The 14,955-nt window shown below is 40.2% G+C and overlaps 1 protein-coding gene across 1 annotated transcript in view; it reads left to right on the top strand.

The window, feature by feature from the left end:
- LOC105393833 overlaps positions 1-13,818 on the top strand; it is a 43,867-nt gene extending 30,049 nt beyond the window's left edge. Inside the window, exons 5-8 of the mRNA XM_038105536.2 lie at positions 6,194-6,327; positions 12,177-12,382; positions 12,573-12,769; positions 13,217-13,818. Of these exons, the coding sequence (XP_037961464.2) occupies positions 6,194-6,327; positions 12,177-12,382; positions 12,573-12,769; positions 13,217-13,281 (602 nt within the window). The 3' untranslated portion in view covers positions 13,282-13,818. The remainder of the gene's footprint in view (positions 1-6,193; positions 6,328-12,176; positions 12,383-12,572; positions 12,770-13,216) is intronic.
- Positions 13,819-14,955: the final 1,137 nt, after the last annotated feature.

Genomic DNA, 14,955 nt, shown 5'->3' with positions numbered 1-14,955 from the left:
AAGTATCTACCACAACTTTAAAACCGTAGAGTGTTCTAGAATACGTCACTGTGAGTTTCCCTCGCCATGTATCATCGGGAGCTGCAACCGAGCGCCGACTGCACAACTTCACCCGATGCATGGCTGTGCTGTGCCACTCGATTCTAGCTATTATCGACTCTCTGTTACCGAGTTACGTAAAAGCCTTTGTGGCTACGAAAGACATTTCCGCCTAATTAGGAGGGCTGAGTGAAAACCAGAACTTAATTGCAAGTTCCGATACTTTAAAAGGCTCAATCTGAAATGGAAAATGTGATTTTATTTGTGGATGTTGGTTTTGTCTGTGTCGTAATTTCGAATAGATTTTATAAGTTGGGTTGTCGATAAAGGGCTAATGGTACAATGGTGAGCTGTGAGCAAGTTATAGGTCAGAACAGCTACTTTATTGTTTTTAAATTAGCATAAATTATCGTATGATATAATCATCAGCAATCTTTTAACACTAAATAAAACTCCATATAAATAAAACACATAAATCATTACATTGAATAATTAAATTATTGGCATGCGCATTATTACCAACCTTCTAACATATACATTTAGCTTATATAGGTAAGCATACATTTTGGTTCTCGTCAATAAACCGTTTACTCGTGAAATATGATTGGAGCTCGCTAAACACAAACTGTTGCACCGGCGTAATCGAGTGAACGCTCAACCATTCGTCGAGTTAATTTCATTCATCCAGTTAATTTCATGAACGAAGCCAACTCGCTGAATTATATAAAACATAAAACGCTCTTTGTAACTGTTATACCGTTGAAAAGGCCAAGCTGAATCTTCCTTAATTGGTTCGAATTAAGGCAGGAAAAACCTTGTTAATTGCAGGCCGTTTTTGCAGGTTCCACTTTGATACTAATATTCAACTCGCTAATCAACGAAATCCTACGTGAAACCAAGAGACAAAGCCGCTGATAAACTGTTGCAAGCAGTACGATAACTTTGCAAATCAATTGCATAATAATATAGGTACTATGGGACACGTCATTTGCACATATATAATGCCTAAAAAATTAAAAGTCAACATTTCATACTGAGGAATGGTACGTGGGATCTTTACTTAGCTTACTAGTAATAAATCCATATATTCGATTGATACTTCGCACTCATTCTAAGGATCTCACACAGCAGAGTAGCACAATACATGAAAATTGCAGCAGCACAAAGAAGATAAATTACTGTTATTCTTTTACTATAAAAAGTTTCTTCATACTCGTACTAATTAGGCACTTTTTCTGACTATGCATGTAGAAGTGAGTAATTAGCCAGCCACGTGTGTGCTGGCGGTTTGGTGTACAAAAGTACACAGAGGTCTTAAATTAAATGTTAATATTATAACTTTAATCCCGACGCGCGCGAGCTAAAGCCTACAATGATTATGCTTATTCAAATTTAGAGCTAATCCTTAAAGTAATAAGAGGCTTTCTTCTAAAATATTATAAGTCAGAATTTGAGTAAAATGCTAATCTGTCTAATCCTTTGTTTTAGCCTACATCTCTTTCGTACTGTTGTGTAGCAAAAAATATAGAATTATCCTTTTATAATAATTACGTTCCCCTTGGATTACTATAAAACATACAGGGTGAATTGGCATCAGTACCTAAACTCAACATCGTCGTCAGGCCATTGTATCGACATAGTGAGCCACTAACGGTACCAAGTTTGAAATCGTGAAAAAAATAACAGTTTATTCCGATATAGTTCGAGTTTTACCTTCAGTATTTTTGGAAAAGCTGCGTATTTTGTGCTTGGTCGAAGACCTCTAGAGACCTGGGTATAAATTCTAACAAGTTTGTACCCTTGTTGGCTGGATAGAGCTAATTTGTGTATGAAAACATATTATGTTAAATCCTAGCTAGTTGTAGTTATGATAATATATCATCAAAATATTCAAAATTATACAGTATACTACAGATGGTGCTATTTCCAGTATAGTTTCGTAAATGTCACGCGTGGGTGAGGAACTGAGGAATAGTTTGGTGCCTATAGTGATACCCATAGAATACACTATGAGAGTCTCTTGTATTTATGTCAATAATTAAACCGCCTACGCTATCAAAAAGTTAAAAATAATCTAATTTGGTCACTTATTATTATGATAGCAGAAAACGAATAGTAAGTACTACTGTTCAATATTGATTGAGGTACAATGTTTTAAATTTTAAAGCCTGAATCTCTATTTACATGCATGAAAGACGGAGCTAGCATAAGCGTAGGTATTATTTCGTAATGTTTTAGTGTAAACGAAAACTTGTATTAACTTATTTGTATGAAAAAAGGAAGAACTAGAGGAATAACACAACAACCCTTTGTCGAAACCTCTGAAAAACGATATGATAGCGATCTCTTAGCAAGCCCAAGATCGCTTATTTCCCTAGTAGCTCAGTCGGGTGAGTGCCCGCTTATCACGCAAGAGATGTAGAATCGAATATCGGAGCTGACAATCTTCTTCTTATAGTGCCTCTCCATCATTGAAGGTTGGCAGTCAGCTCTTTGCAGCGCTCTCTATTCCTGGCTGTTTTAAATAATTCTTCCACGGTTTTTACACCGGTCCACTCTTTGATGTTGCACAGCCACGTCAATTTTCTCCTTCCAGGCCTTCTCTTTCCTTCCACTTTGCCCATTATTATGGTATGTAGCAGCTGGTATCGTTTATTACGCAAAACGTGTCCTAAGTAGGCTACTTTGCGCTGCTTAATGGTACGCACGAGTTCCACTTGCTTATGCATTCGTTTCAGAACTTCGACATTGGTGACTTTATCGGTCCAACTGATTCGAATCATGCGTCGGTAACACCACATCTCGAAAGCTTCAAGTTTTTTCTTGAAGTTTTCCTTTATGGTCCATGACTCGCACCCATAAAGGACGATGGGCCACACGTAGCACTTCAGAATCTTGGTACGGAGTTTTATAGAAAGTTGTCGACAACACAGAACTTTTTTCAGATTCATGAATGACGCTCGGGCAATTTCGATACGCACTCGTATTTCAGTATCACTCCCCCATGAGTCCGTCAGCCATGACCCAAGATACTTGTATTTGTCGACTCTTTCAATGATGTTCGCTCCTATGCGTAAGTCTGTCGTCGTTTTGGGCTCATTCGCGACTACCATAAATTTCGTCTTGGACACATTCATGTTCAACCCAACTCTTCTGCTGCACTCGTAAACTCTGTCTACAATCTGTTGGAGACCTTCTTGGGTGGATGCTAATAGGACAGTGTCGTCCGCGTAACGCAGGTTGTTGACCACGCGCCCGTTGACGACGACTCCTGCTTCCACGTCTTCCAGTGCTTCTCGTATGATTGTTTCGGAGTATAGATTGAAGAGCAACGGGGACAAGATGCATCCTTGACGGACACCTCGTTGAATACCAACGGCACCTGTTTCCTCTCCATCCACCAATACCGTTGCTGATTGCCTCCAGTATAGGTTGCTGATGATGCGTATGTCTTTGCTGTCTAGGCCGATAGCTACGAGTTGTTTAATAAGTACCTCGTGTTGTACACGGTCGAAAGCTTTCTCGTAGTCTATAAAGCAAAGAAACACAGTTTGCTGCATTTCCCTACACTTTTGAACTAGCACGTTGAGTGCGAATTGAGCCTCTCTCGTACCCATGCCAGCGCGGAAACCAAACTGACTTTCCTCGAGCTGATCTTCGCATTTAGTTCTGATGCGATTGTGTATATAATGCTTAAAAACACTTTTAACACTTGGCTCATGAGGCTTATGGTACGGAAATCTTGGCATTTCTTTGCGCCCTGTTTCTTAGGTAGAGTGATGAAGGTAGATTTCAACCAGTCTTCAGGTATATCGCCAGAGTCGTACACGTAGTTGTAGAGATCTACAAGAGCAGCTATGTTATCTGATTCTAGTAGTTTCAGGATTTCTATATTAACTTTATCTGGACCAACTGCCTTTCCCGATTTGGCTTTATGCAAGGCGCTGAGCACTTCCGACTTTAGAATACTAGGACCTTCAGCAACACCTAAGTCTTGAGTGCAGCTTCGGGTATCGTCGCTGAACAGCTCTTTTATGTACAGTGCCCATTGTTGTTTCTTAACTTGCACGTCCAGTATAATTTTGCCACTACCATCGGCCAGGAAAGATTGCTGGCGCTTTTTGTGAATGCCGGCCATATTCTTTATCTCCTTGTGGAGATTAAATGAGTCATGCTTCGCTAACAAGGACTCCACATGTTCGCATCGTTCTTCGTACCATTTCGATCTAGCATTACGACATTTACGGCGAATTTCTTTTTGTAGACTTCTGTACCTATCTTCGTCTGAATTTTTGTAGAGTCGGCGTTTCTGAATCAATTCTAGAATGTCTTCAGTCATCCACACCTGCTTCTGTGCTTCCTTTGATGGCCGTAAAATAGTAGCATTAATATCTGAGACCAAACACTTCATGCTGGACCAAATATTTTTCCGTTGCGTAGCTGTTACGTCTCTTTTATATTCGGCTGCCCAAGCATTGATCCTAGAGTGCACTTTCGGCCTAATATCTGGTTGGGATAGTTTTTTAATATCAACACCGGCGCTGTTATTTTTTTTCTATGGTATTTTAGTCTACATGCCATATCTACGACTACAGGATTGTGGTCTGACCCTATATCTGCACCTGGATAGGTTTTGGCGCTAGATATACAGTTCTTGAACCTACTGTTAACCATCACAAAGTCAATTTGGTTTCTAACTATGTTCTCATCTGTATGTGCTGGTGACGTCCACGTATACAGTCGTCTCATTGGCATCTTGAACATTGTGTTTGCGATGATTAGTTCCTTTTCTTGGCAAAACTGTACCAAAAGATCTCCCCTGTCGTTCCTGGCTCCGAGACCCCATTTTCCAACAACGCCTGGTACCTCTCCTTGCCCGATCTTCGCATTGAGATCTCCCATTACGATATTGATATCCTCTTTCTTGGTTAGCTGGTAAAGTTCGTCTACTTCTTTGTAGAAATCCTCCACTTCAGATATCGGCTTGTCTGCGGTTGGTGCATAAACCTGAATGATATTCATCTTACGAGGCTTAGTGTCAAGTTGAATCATCATGGTGCGATTCGAAAGTGGTATAACGTTAATGACTGCTGAATTTATATGGTTATTGATGATAATAGCCACACCGTAAGTTTCAGAGGACGCATCGTTTCCAGAGTAATACAGCGTCTTATCCTTATGTATTCTTAATTTATCAGTCCCAGTCATTTTAACTTCACTCAATCCCAATATCTCAATCCCTAAACGATCCATCTCCATAGCTAGATTAAACACTTTCTCTTCCCTTCTCAGGCCTCTTACATTCCAAGTTGCCGTTCTAAATTTATGTTTCTGTTTCCTCCCGGAGATTCTTAGCACCCCTGTTCCATTTAAGGAACGCCGGGAACTCGGGGCCGTAATTTTTGGGCTTTCTTCCATAATTGCTGTGGTCGAGCTGACCAACAAGGGAGTTCTAATGACAGTAGTTTCCCGTTGCTTTCTGTCATCGCAGGTGTGTCTGGTGAGAGCCCTAGAACTTCCAGTTTTCGTCCTCGCACCAGTACTAATGCCGCTGCTGCCCGACACTAGGCCACAGAATTCACGCCCCTGTGACAAGGCCTGCCTCCTCCGCTAGATAAGCCGTACCGACACCCACTGTCTCCGCCCTTTCTACCGTTGAGGTCTTCACCCGTAACCCTGGGCACGGGTTCTGCGTTATACCCCGCAGGCCTGGGTCCCTGGACGAACTCAGCCACCAGCTCACTCCGGCCTACTGAAGAGAGAGGTGCCCACCCCCGCGACGTGGACGCGCCGAACAGGAGCTACCCCAGTGGGGCTCAGAGGAGATGTCTCTGATCCCCCTGGGGCCGGGTTAATGACCTTGTGTTTACCAAGGAGCAAAGGCAAGAAGCTGACAATACATGTACCAATAAGTTCTTTTAATTTAAATACAATGTAAACCATCACTCTCACGGTGAAGGAAAATATCGTGAGGAAACCTGCATATCTAGATTTAGCACATCATGATATGTGAACCAACCCGCAGTGGACCAACGTGGTGGTTCCACCCGAGAGAGCCATTCAGGTGCAGATACTAACACCCCCTCCGAGAATAAAACGGAATAGAATAGAATTCTCCAGCCTCGCTACATCCCCCGTTTCCCATTGCCCACAGAGCCTCCAGAGTGGGGTCCCAAGCTGGTGTCGGACCGCTCGTGGTACGGCGTGGGCAGCAGCCTGCAGGCCACGTGCGCCGCGCCCCCCTCCTCGCCCCCCGCCAACCTCACGTTCGCGCTTAATGGACTACAGGTACGTTCTCCAATGTAGTAATACACTCATGAGCAGTGAAAAAGTTACAGTGACATAATATGGAACGTCAATGGCAGGTGGAACTTTTTCATTGCCTGTGAGTGTAGTTCACTTAATTGGGACTTACTACTCTTAACTTGGAATAGACCGATGTGGTAAGTAGTGTAAGGCCCGTATAGGTCTGTTCAGTCACAGGAAAAAATGTGGCTCTCAAACCCTACAGCCGCTGTAACAACCATCTGCCAAGTTGCAGTGGCCAATGATGATGATGACGTTTAATAGCGCTCCCCTCTCGATAGACTCTTGAAAATTTACCTTGAAGCGCGCGCCTTCTTACTTCTCTCACCATCGTGGGGTAGCAGAAGGTGACTTCTGACTTCTCTCGGCTCTCCCTCCCGGTCGGAGGAAAGCGTGCTTCGAGGTCAAGTCTTGCGGGCAGTAGAATTGGATATCATAATTATATGTATAGGATAGTGTTACGACATAATATATCACCCGCGCAAACTATGGAAAACATTATAACTTAACACTACCTCGTTTTCATACACTGTCTTACAAAGGGTTTGGCAGATTCGTAAGTCAGTGCTCGATTTAAGCGCCAGCGCGGACTGAATGAGAAAGTTTTCCATTGTTACCATGAGGAAGTATATTAGATAAAGTTAATAAAATAAATATATGGTTAACCCTGCTCATGTCTACTGAATCATCTTGTATTCAGAGTCGCCCTGATTGATGGCAATTTTGTTACGTCAAATGTCACTCGTGTACCAGCTAACTATGGCAACGTACTCAGATAAACACCACGAGTATACCAGCATAGGTTCTAATTAGAAGCTAGTCCCGACGACATATTAACGACGAATTATTTTATCTGATTCATGTATCAGCATTTCTTCTAACTGTGTCAAGAGTGAGTTACAAACATGGACTAGTGAACTTTGTACCAACATGTCGAACGCGGAAGCGAGCCCGTTCAACCGCAGCTCCAGGACTGCCCGGAGCCCGCCTCCTGCCTCTTCCTGCACGAGAGACCATCAGCATCATGAAGAAAAACCGGAACCGCCAGTGATAGAAGTTATTTCAACCCCTGAGATTCAAAAATGGATGGCCCATATAGAAAGTTGTCTAAATGAGGTCTGCATTATCTCTACTGAAGGAAAACTTAATTCGGACCAGAAGTTACGAATAGCCACCCTCTGCCGTAAGATTGGTGCTGGGACCTCACAAATGGCTGTGCAATATCAATCAGTAAAGCAGCACGCGATCTCAGCCCAAGAGAAGATAGAGCATCTTTATGAACAAGGAGGTGTACGAAAATGTCTCGAAGCCCTCAACACTTCGATCCAAGATGTGTGCAAGAAGCAGCCAAATCCAGCTAGCAGCCAGCCTTCCTTTGCGGATGTTATCAAAAAGGGTAACAGCCAGGTCATTAGGCCTTCCAACTCCAGCTCTATAGCCATTTTCCCAGAAAATAAAGAAAAAAGTAGCGAGGAAACTAAAAACTTAGTGCAAAAAATAATCAGTCCTGTAGAATTAAAACTACACGTGAGTAGCGTCAGGAAAACAAAGAACGGTGGCGTCATTATTAGCACTGAAAGAAAAGAAGACATCCAGAAACTGAAGCAATGCGAGAAGTTCAACTCTGCTGGCCTAACTATCTCAGAGGTCAGCAAACGGAAACCAAGAATTATTATTATTGATGTCCCCAATAATTTAAGTAATACTCAGGTAATAGATTACTTATACGAACAAAATATTACTGACCATTTCCCAAACTCAGAACGAGATTCCATAGTAAGCAGTATTAAACTGAGTCATCTATCAGGAAAGAAAGGAGGCCTAAATTCCAACTATATTTTGGAAGTCCCAGCTGACGTAAGGAAATTATTGATATCACAGCGTCGAGTATATCTTCACTGGTCATCATGCCCCGTAAGAGACTATACATATGTCTCGAGGTGCTTCAAGTGTCAGCAATATGGCCACTCAGCCAAATTTTGCCGAGAGCCCGAGTCAACTTGTGGTCACTGCGGACAAGTCGGCCATACCATCAAAGAATGCCCCCAGACAACTGAGCCCCCAGTATGTGCGACGTGCCTCCGCTTCAAAAAACCTTGTGACCATAAAACCGGCGAGGAAGCCTGTCCAGCAAGGAAATTTGCCGAATTGAACATGATAAACTCTACTGATTATGAAGTCCGAACAAACGCTCTTGTTTAAAATAGTCTAGAACGTGATAATTTACCTACGTTATTATTATGACACCGTTTTATTGATTATTAATCTTAATGCTACAACACTTTTCACATGCTGACATAAAAACCTTGCTGACAAGTCTAAAATAGTCTTGTAATAATTTTGTATTGTTTACCTCATTATGCCAATTTACCTAATAACCTAGTTTTTATATCTATGTATGACCCTCATTAAATTTAAACTCTTACACCGTTAGTTTTATATAGCTCGGATTAGTTAACTAAATTTGACTGTATTCTTTTGGAATTTTTAAGTTGCATGATGTGCTCTTTAAGCTTACCTGAAATACAAAGTACATAGCGTACCTTAGTTCAGGTTTGATTATACTATTTTAAGTTCTTTAAAAAACATATTTAGAATAGTTATACCTTATATGATTTTTGTGGAATTTTAATAAAATTATCTTATCTTATCTTATATTGTAATTACTCATTCTAGATTCAACATGCAACAGAACTCACAAGTTAACATTCGCTCGCATAATTCTAAGGCATCACCGACTCATCGCCGATGCGTCTTTGTGTTCTGCAACACACACACTCACACACACACACACACAATTCCATACAAACAAAACACACCTAAACAATTCGCGTAGGTACTTATGTAAAGTGTCACACACACACACACACACACACACACACCACACCACAGCATAATACAGAGAAGATTGCCTGAAATCAGAAACCACTCAATACAGGGTGTTAAAAAAATGGTAGACCCTTAAACCAGGTATTAAAGTCGCAAGAGTCAGGGCAGGGCGTCCAGTCCACACAAGAATTTTCACTAATTTTCAAATGTTATTCTGACTTGACCCCCTGAGACCTTTCGGCCAACTATGCCACTTTTGCAACATTCTGTAAAATACGTTTCTGATTAAAAGCAGGCTTGAGCCCACATTGAAGTCACACATCCCATCCATTAGCCTATCACGGTGCTCGTAGAAATATCGAGTTCAAAACTAGAGTCTTTCTGAGATGAGGCCATCGAGGCTACCGTTAGCAGACTCATTAGTGCCCGTTGCACGGAATTCTAAACAAAAGAACATCGAACGGTTGAAGTTGATGGATCTACAATGACTTTATAGCAGTTACCTACTAAGTTTATAAAGTAATAAATTGCTATTAGATAGATAGATAGAATATTCTTTATTTGTACACAAGAATAGATTATTATTATCATAAATACAGTCAGAAAAAAGTATTCCTTGTAATTTCTGACACTACTACGGTTACTAGCGCCGGAAGTTTATGGATTATTTTTCTGCGCTTATCAGCACAAGTTTGTTACATAAATGAAACTGATCAGCGTTCATAACAAGCGTTCTTTCTGTTCTGTATACGGCCTGATGTGTTACTTTCTACTCGACTTCGTCTCTAATCTTTTACCCGTTGCAAAGTCAGCGCTGTCGAATTATAGACGATTTTTACACTATAATATATTGATATAATTTGTGGTGGCAGTGCTCTTACTGTATCGTACTGTGGTTCACTGTGCGTCCCACAATGTTGCTTTACAAATGTAACAACCTCAGGCTGAATGGAATTGCGACGCAGCACATACTACGGTCCCATGGTTCACATGTACCTACCTAGGTGGACGCTTTTGTACCTAGAGGAACTTACCCGTAGGTAGAATCTAAAGTGTACAGTCAACAAAAAAATTAAGACTTACCCCGATTGCAAACAGTTTGAGTCTACTACTCATAGGTGGAAGATAGATATTTTACCTATACCTATCTAATATACACCATACCTATATCACCTATAACCCGTCAGTAAATGATTCTATGGCCTAACATAATTATTATCTGTTTTGCTGTAAGCACGCGTTACCAGGCTTTCAGTATCGGACAAATTCGGAAATTGCAGTAAAAACAGCATGTTGTATTCTCTCGAACAAATTCACCTGCCAACGGGAAATTCATAGATAAAATACCATACCTATATCATAATGAATTATTTTCTAAGTAAAACAAATACTGTATAAGGATAAAATATGAAAGAAAGTATCTGATAAAAGTGATTCCATGATCGAAAGTAATAAAGCTGACAGAAGTTGCGTTTACCGTCTACGAATTATTCTAGGAATGTTCAATATTGTGGGTGCTGACTGAAAAGAAAATTGTGCCTGAAATTATGTAGTTATAGCTACCTAAACGTCAACACTTTATTCTCGTAACAGAGAATTCAGATTCAGAATACATACATAAATAATGTGTAGAGGAACAGGTTGGCATTATTTTCTATTAGTAAGTATGTGATATTGATATTCTTATATTATTATTGAGTTCGTAGCCTCCACCAGCTGTACTCGTATAGGCTGTTCCATTCCATTTTGGGAACGTATTATTTATTTAGCAGCTTAGTTAAGCCGTTTACAGAAAGAAAGCTGGAAACATATAAGCGCTTTATATGGACATTTTCCCGTGCTTAGCAGCGCTGGTTCTGGAAAGTAAGCACTTAGAAATTTCCAGCTTTATTTCTGTATACGGCTTTATTTTGTGGTCTCAGAAAAATATGAATTGCGGTGTATGATACTATAATAAACGGATAAGTGTATATACATTTTATAAATGGAAATAAGTATCAACAAACCGGCCAGTATAGTTTAGCTAAGTAAGAGCTCCTTTATAGTAAAACTCCGAACTAGATAATTTTAACTATCCAAATCACCCCATTAGGCAAATAACCTGAAGTCCTACGAAAAAGACTCGGTGATCCTTTCATCCACAATATTTAGATTGAACTCATGCAAATACAAATAAATTCTGAGACAACAAGAAAACATAATATCTGAAGAAATAATTACACAGCCCTGAAAAAGCTCCATACGGTCTTGAATTTACGCAGAACAATCTTTATGATAATTTTAAAAGCCGTTTATGTCATAATTATTATAATTTTTCTAATTCATGCCTGCCGGCGACACAGCGCTTCATGTTTATTCCGCATTTCAATTTCATGAAAATACTCGTTATTTGGGTTTAATGTGTTTCAAAACAGAATATTAATTGGTTTGAGGTCGAGCATCGAGTGACCTAATGATGACCGTTAATGTTTAGTCTTCATGAAATTAATTTATGCTTTGAACCTGTGCTAAAGCAACTGTGCGGGATTTATAGCGTTCATTTGTATCTCGGTAGCATTAGCACTCATTTTGCATTATTTATTTACGTCGAGTAGGCATTTCAAAATGGGGCAGTGGTTAATAACGCGACTCTTGTGTCGAAGGTTTCACAAATTAAAATTATTTTCACGTCTTGGATATTCATAAACGATGGCAATAGTTTGCTAGTGTTATATAAAGCCTAATATTAGATCTGCAGTGGCGAAAACGTTTTAGGTGACCTCATTTTATTTTGTCAAGTAGACAAAAGCATTTGTTTTGACAAACTGTCAGGCGGAACCGGAACGCGGCGGGGAGCGGGAATGCCATATTCGGGACGTTTCATTCCGCCGGACGAGCGAACAATGGCGGCCGCTTCGACGCCACATTGTTTTTGCTGCAGCTGCGTGCCTTCCATTAATCACTATCACTACCAGCTAACTTTATCTCCCCACTATCTTGTCTAACGCAGCTTTCCTCCACAGATCGACATGGACTCGTTTGGCAACGAGTTGCCCGACTGGTTCAAATGGGACCCGCCGCCCAAACCTGATACAACTACAACTGAAGCGGTAGAAGACTTCAACATATTCCACGATGACAGCAACATGCAGTATCTGGACGAGTCGTATGTGAACGTGCACAAGGAGGAGATCCGGAGGCCTCCTAAGGAGACTGCGAAGGTTGAAAGGTAAAGATAAAGACACGTTTATTTGACACACAGACAGCAACAACAACAACAAAAAATACAGAGTAAAAAAACAATAAATATACAAAACAACCACATAAAATTAAAAAAAGGTGTCTCAGTTATTATTAAGCGAGATTCCTTCCCCCTTTTTTTCTACTTCGATGCGTTTACTATAGTTTAATCTTTTCAGGACGGGTCCAGACACTCGCCTTCCGTCCGTGGGCGCCGTGTCGTTCGTGGTGGACGGCGGCGCGTTCGTGCGCGGCTCTCTCCGGCTCACGTGCGTGGCTCGCGTGCACAACGTGTGGGCCGCGCGCGCAGAGCTCGTGTTCGACATGGAGCAGCCGGAGGTGGCGTCCGTGCTGGGCGTCAGGAATCATGCGATAGGTGAGGAGGAGGTGGAAGTTATAAAGTAATTAGCTATTCCCGCAAGCTTCGCTTCGCCTTAAAAAGTTTTGCCGTGAGAATTCCGGAATAAAAAGTAGCCTATGTTCTTTCTCAGGGTCTAGTCTGATAGAGATCTTAATGGCCTCATTATAGAGAGTTTTAGAGAGGTTTATAAACATAGTCCTTAAGGTAAACACCTTAAGGACATATCTACTGGGCGATACCTTTGAAAAAAGTAAAATGCACACGATTATTTTTTCTCGAAAATATATTATCGATAAGTGGAGCTTACTGTCCATAGACGGATATACGGTTTTAAAATATTTATGAACGTCTACGTTGCAAAAAGTGTCTGAGATTAAAAAGTAGACTTTAGAAATTGATTATTTATTTTGGTTAGTTTATAAAGTAAATAAGCAAAGGTACTTATTTTTTTGTTATTTTCAGGTGCAGGCTGCGGCGCCTGGCTCCTACTGCCTTCTCTAGTGCCACTTATTTACCACAACCGGTAGTTAGATATTCTTTCTAATATATTGTTTTGTACAAAGAGTTGTAAGTGTAAAAATAGATATTAATACATTAGGAGAAAATATTTTTTTTATTTCATTAAACGTCGTCAAACATATCTCACGCTGCAAAATATGTTACAAAATACATAAAAAATTGTTGTGAAATAATTTCAAAAGAATTTTAAACTTGTTAAAAGAGTATAAAATACACAGTAGGAATAACAAGATAAAAGAAGAGATACCTACTTACAGATTTATGTATGACAATTTAAAATGGTGAGTACCAAAAAAGTATATGAAATAGAAGATAATAATGTAAAATACGATTTTTAACTATATCTTTAATTTGTAACAGATTTATTTTTTAATTCACCGTTTTAAAAGTGTAAAAATAAAGAAACCTGTATAGATTTTAAAACCTGTCAAAATTACATAGCAATTTTTGCCCCATAACAGGACAAAAGCCAAACTGACGAACTTTACAAACCCTGAACATTGTATTATTTAGAGATAAAAATTCTACGATGCGTGTTATTAAAACAGAATAAATTGCTGAATGGTTTTAAAATTGAATCCAAAAATGTATAAAAATTAAAATCTATTTTAGTAGAGACTGATGTTTTCAATATTGTAAAAGCTCTTTCGTTTTCATCTGTCACTATTTTTGCCTCATTTAATGTGTTTTTACATTGAGGCGTCGGCCACACTGCACGCGAGAGTTCGGAGTTGTGGTACGTTTTCTCTGCTGTAACCAAATAAGAATATATAAGTAAATGGCTGTAACCTATGTGGTGGCTTAACTTAATCCTACACACAGGGATCGAATTCTTCGACGGAATGCAGGACTCGAAACTATGGCCACTAAACTGAGTGCAGTGGCCGGCGGCGCCTAAAACAGTTGCCAAACAAAGTCTACACTCGCGAGCAATGAAATAGTTCCAGTCACAACGTGATTCCTAAGCTAGCGAATAAGCTAGCGTCAGCAATATTGAAGTACGGTGGCCTGCGCCTAAAAGTATACAGGCGGAGTTTTTAAAATAGCAATCCCTGATGATGAAGGGACCAGCTACATCTGTTATAAATCCGGGGATGTGTTGTGTGTGATGTGTGTAGCAGTGGTGTTTATGTGGATGTGCTTGAGAAGCATGTGAGCTTGAGATCGTTATTTTAAAAACTCCGCCTGTATACTTTTAGGCGCAGGCCACCGTACATTTAACACTGCATTAGAAAATTACCAACTAAATTCGTAAATATTTTGTAAACTTTTCATTGCTCATCATCATCATCAGCCAATAATCATCCACTGCTGGACATAGGCCTCTCCTAAGGAGCGCCACAACACTCGGTCCTCGGCCTTCCTCATCCAACCACTACCCGCCACCCGCCTAAGGTCGTCAGTCCAGCGGGCAGGAGGGCGTCCCACGCTGCGTTTGCCTGTTCGTGGTCTCCACTCGAGAACTCATTTCATTGCTCGTGAGTATTAATTAGTAATTTAATCGAACTAAAAGCAGACATGTGAAAATACTCAAGTACCTACCTATTCAAAATGTATAAATAAACTCGTACTTAGATAAATGAACATTACAATTTAAATTTATTTATTTTTTGTTCCAAATTTTATAAATATTTTTTTTGTTTAATGATGACATCCTCGACGATAGTGGAACAAAATAGAAT

Source organism: Plutella xylostella, chromosome 22 (assembly GCF_932276165.1).
Source record: "Plutella xylostella chromosome 22, ilPluXylo3.1, whole genome shotgun sequence".
Taxonomy (NCBI): domain Eukaryota; kingdom Metazoa; phylum Arthropoda; class Insecta; order Lepidoptera; family Plutellidae; genus Plutella; species Plutella xylostella.
This window is presented reverse-complemented; position numbering and strand designations above follow the sequence as displayed.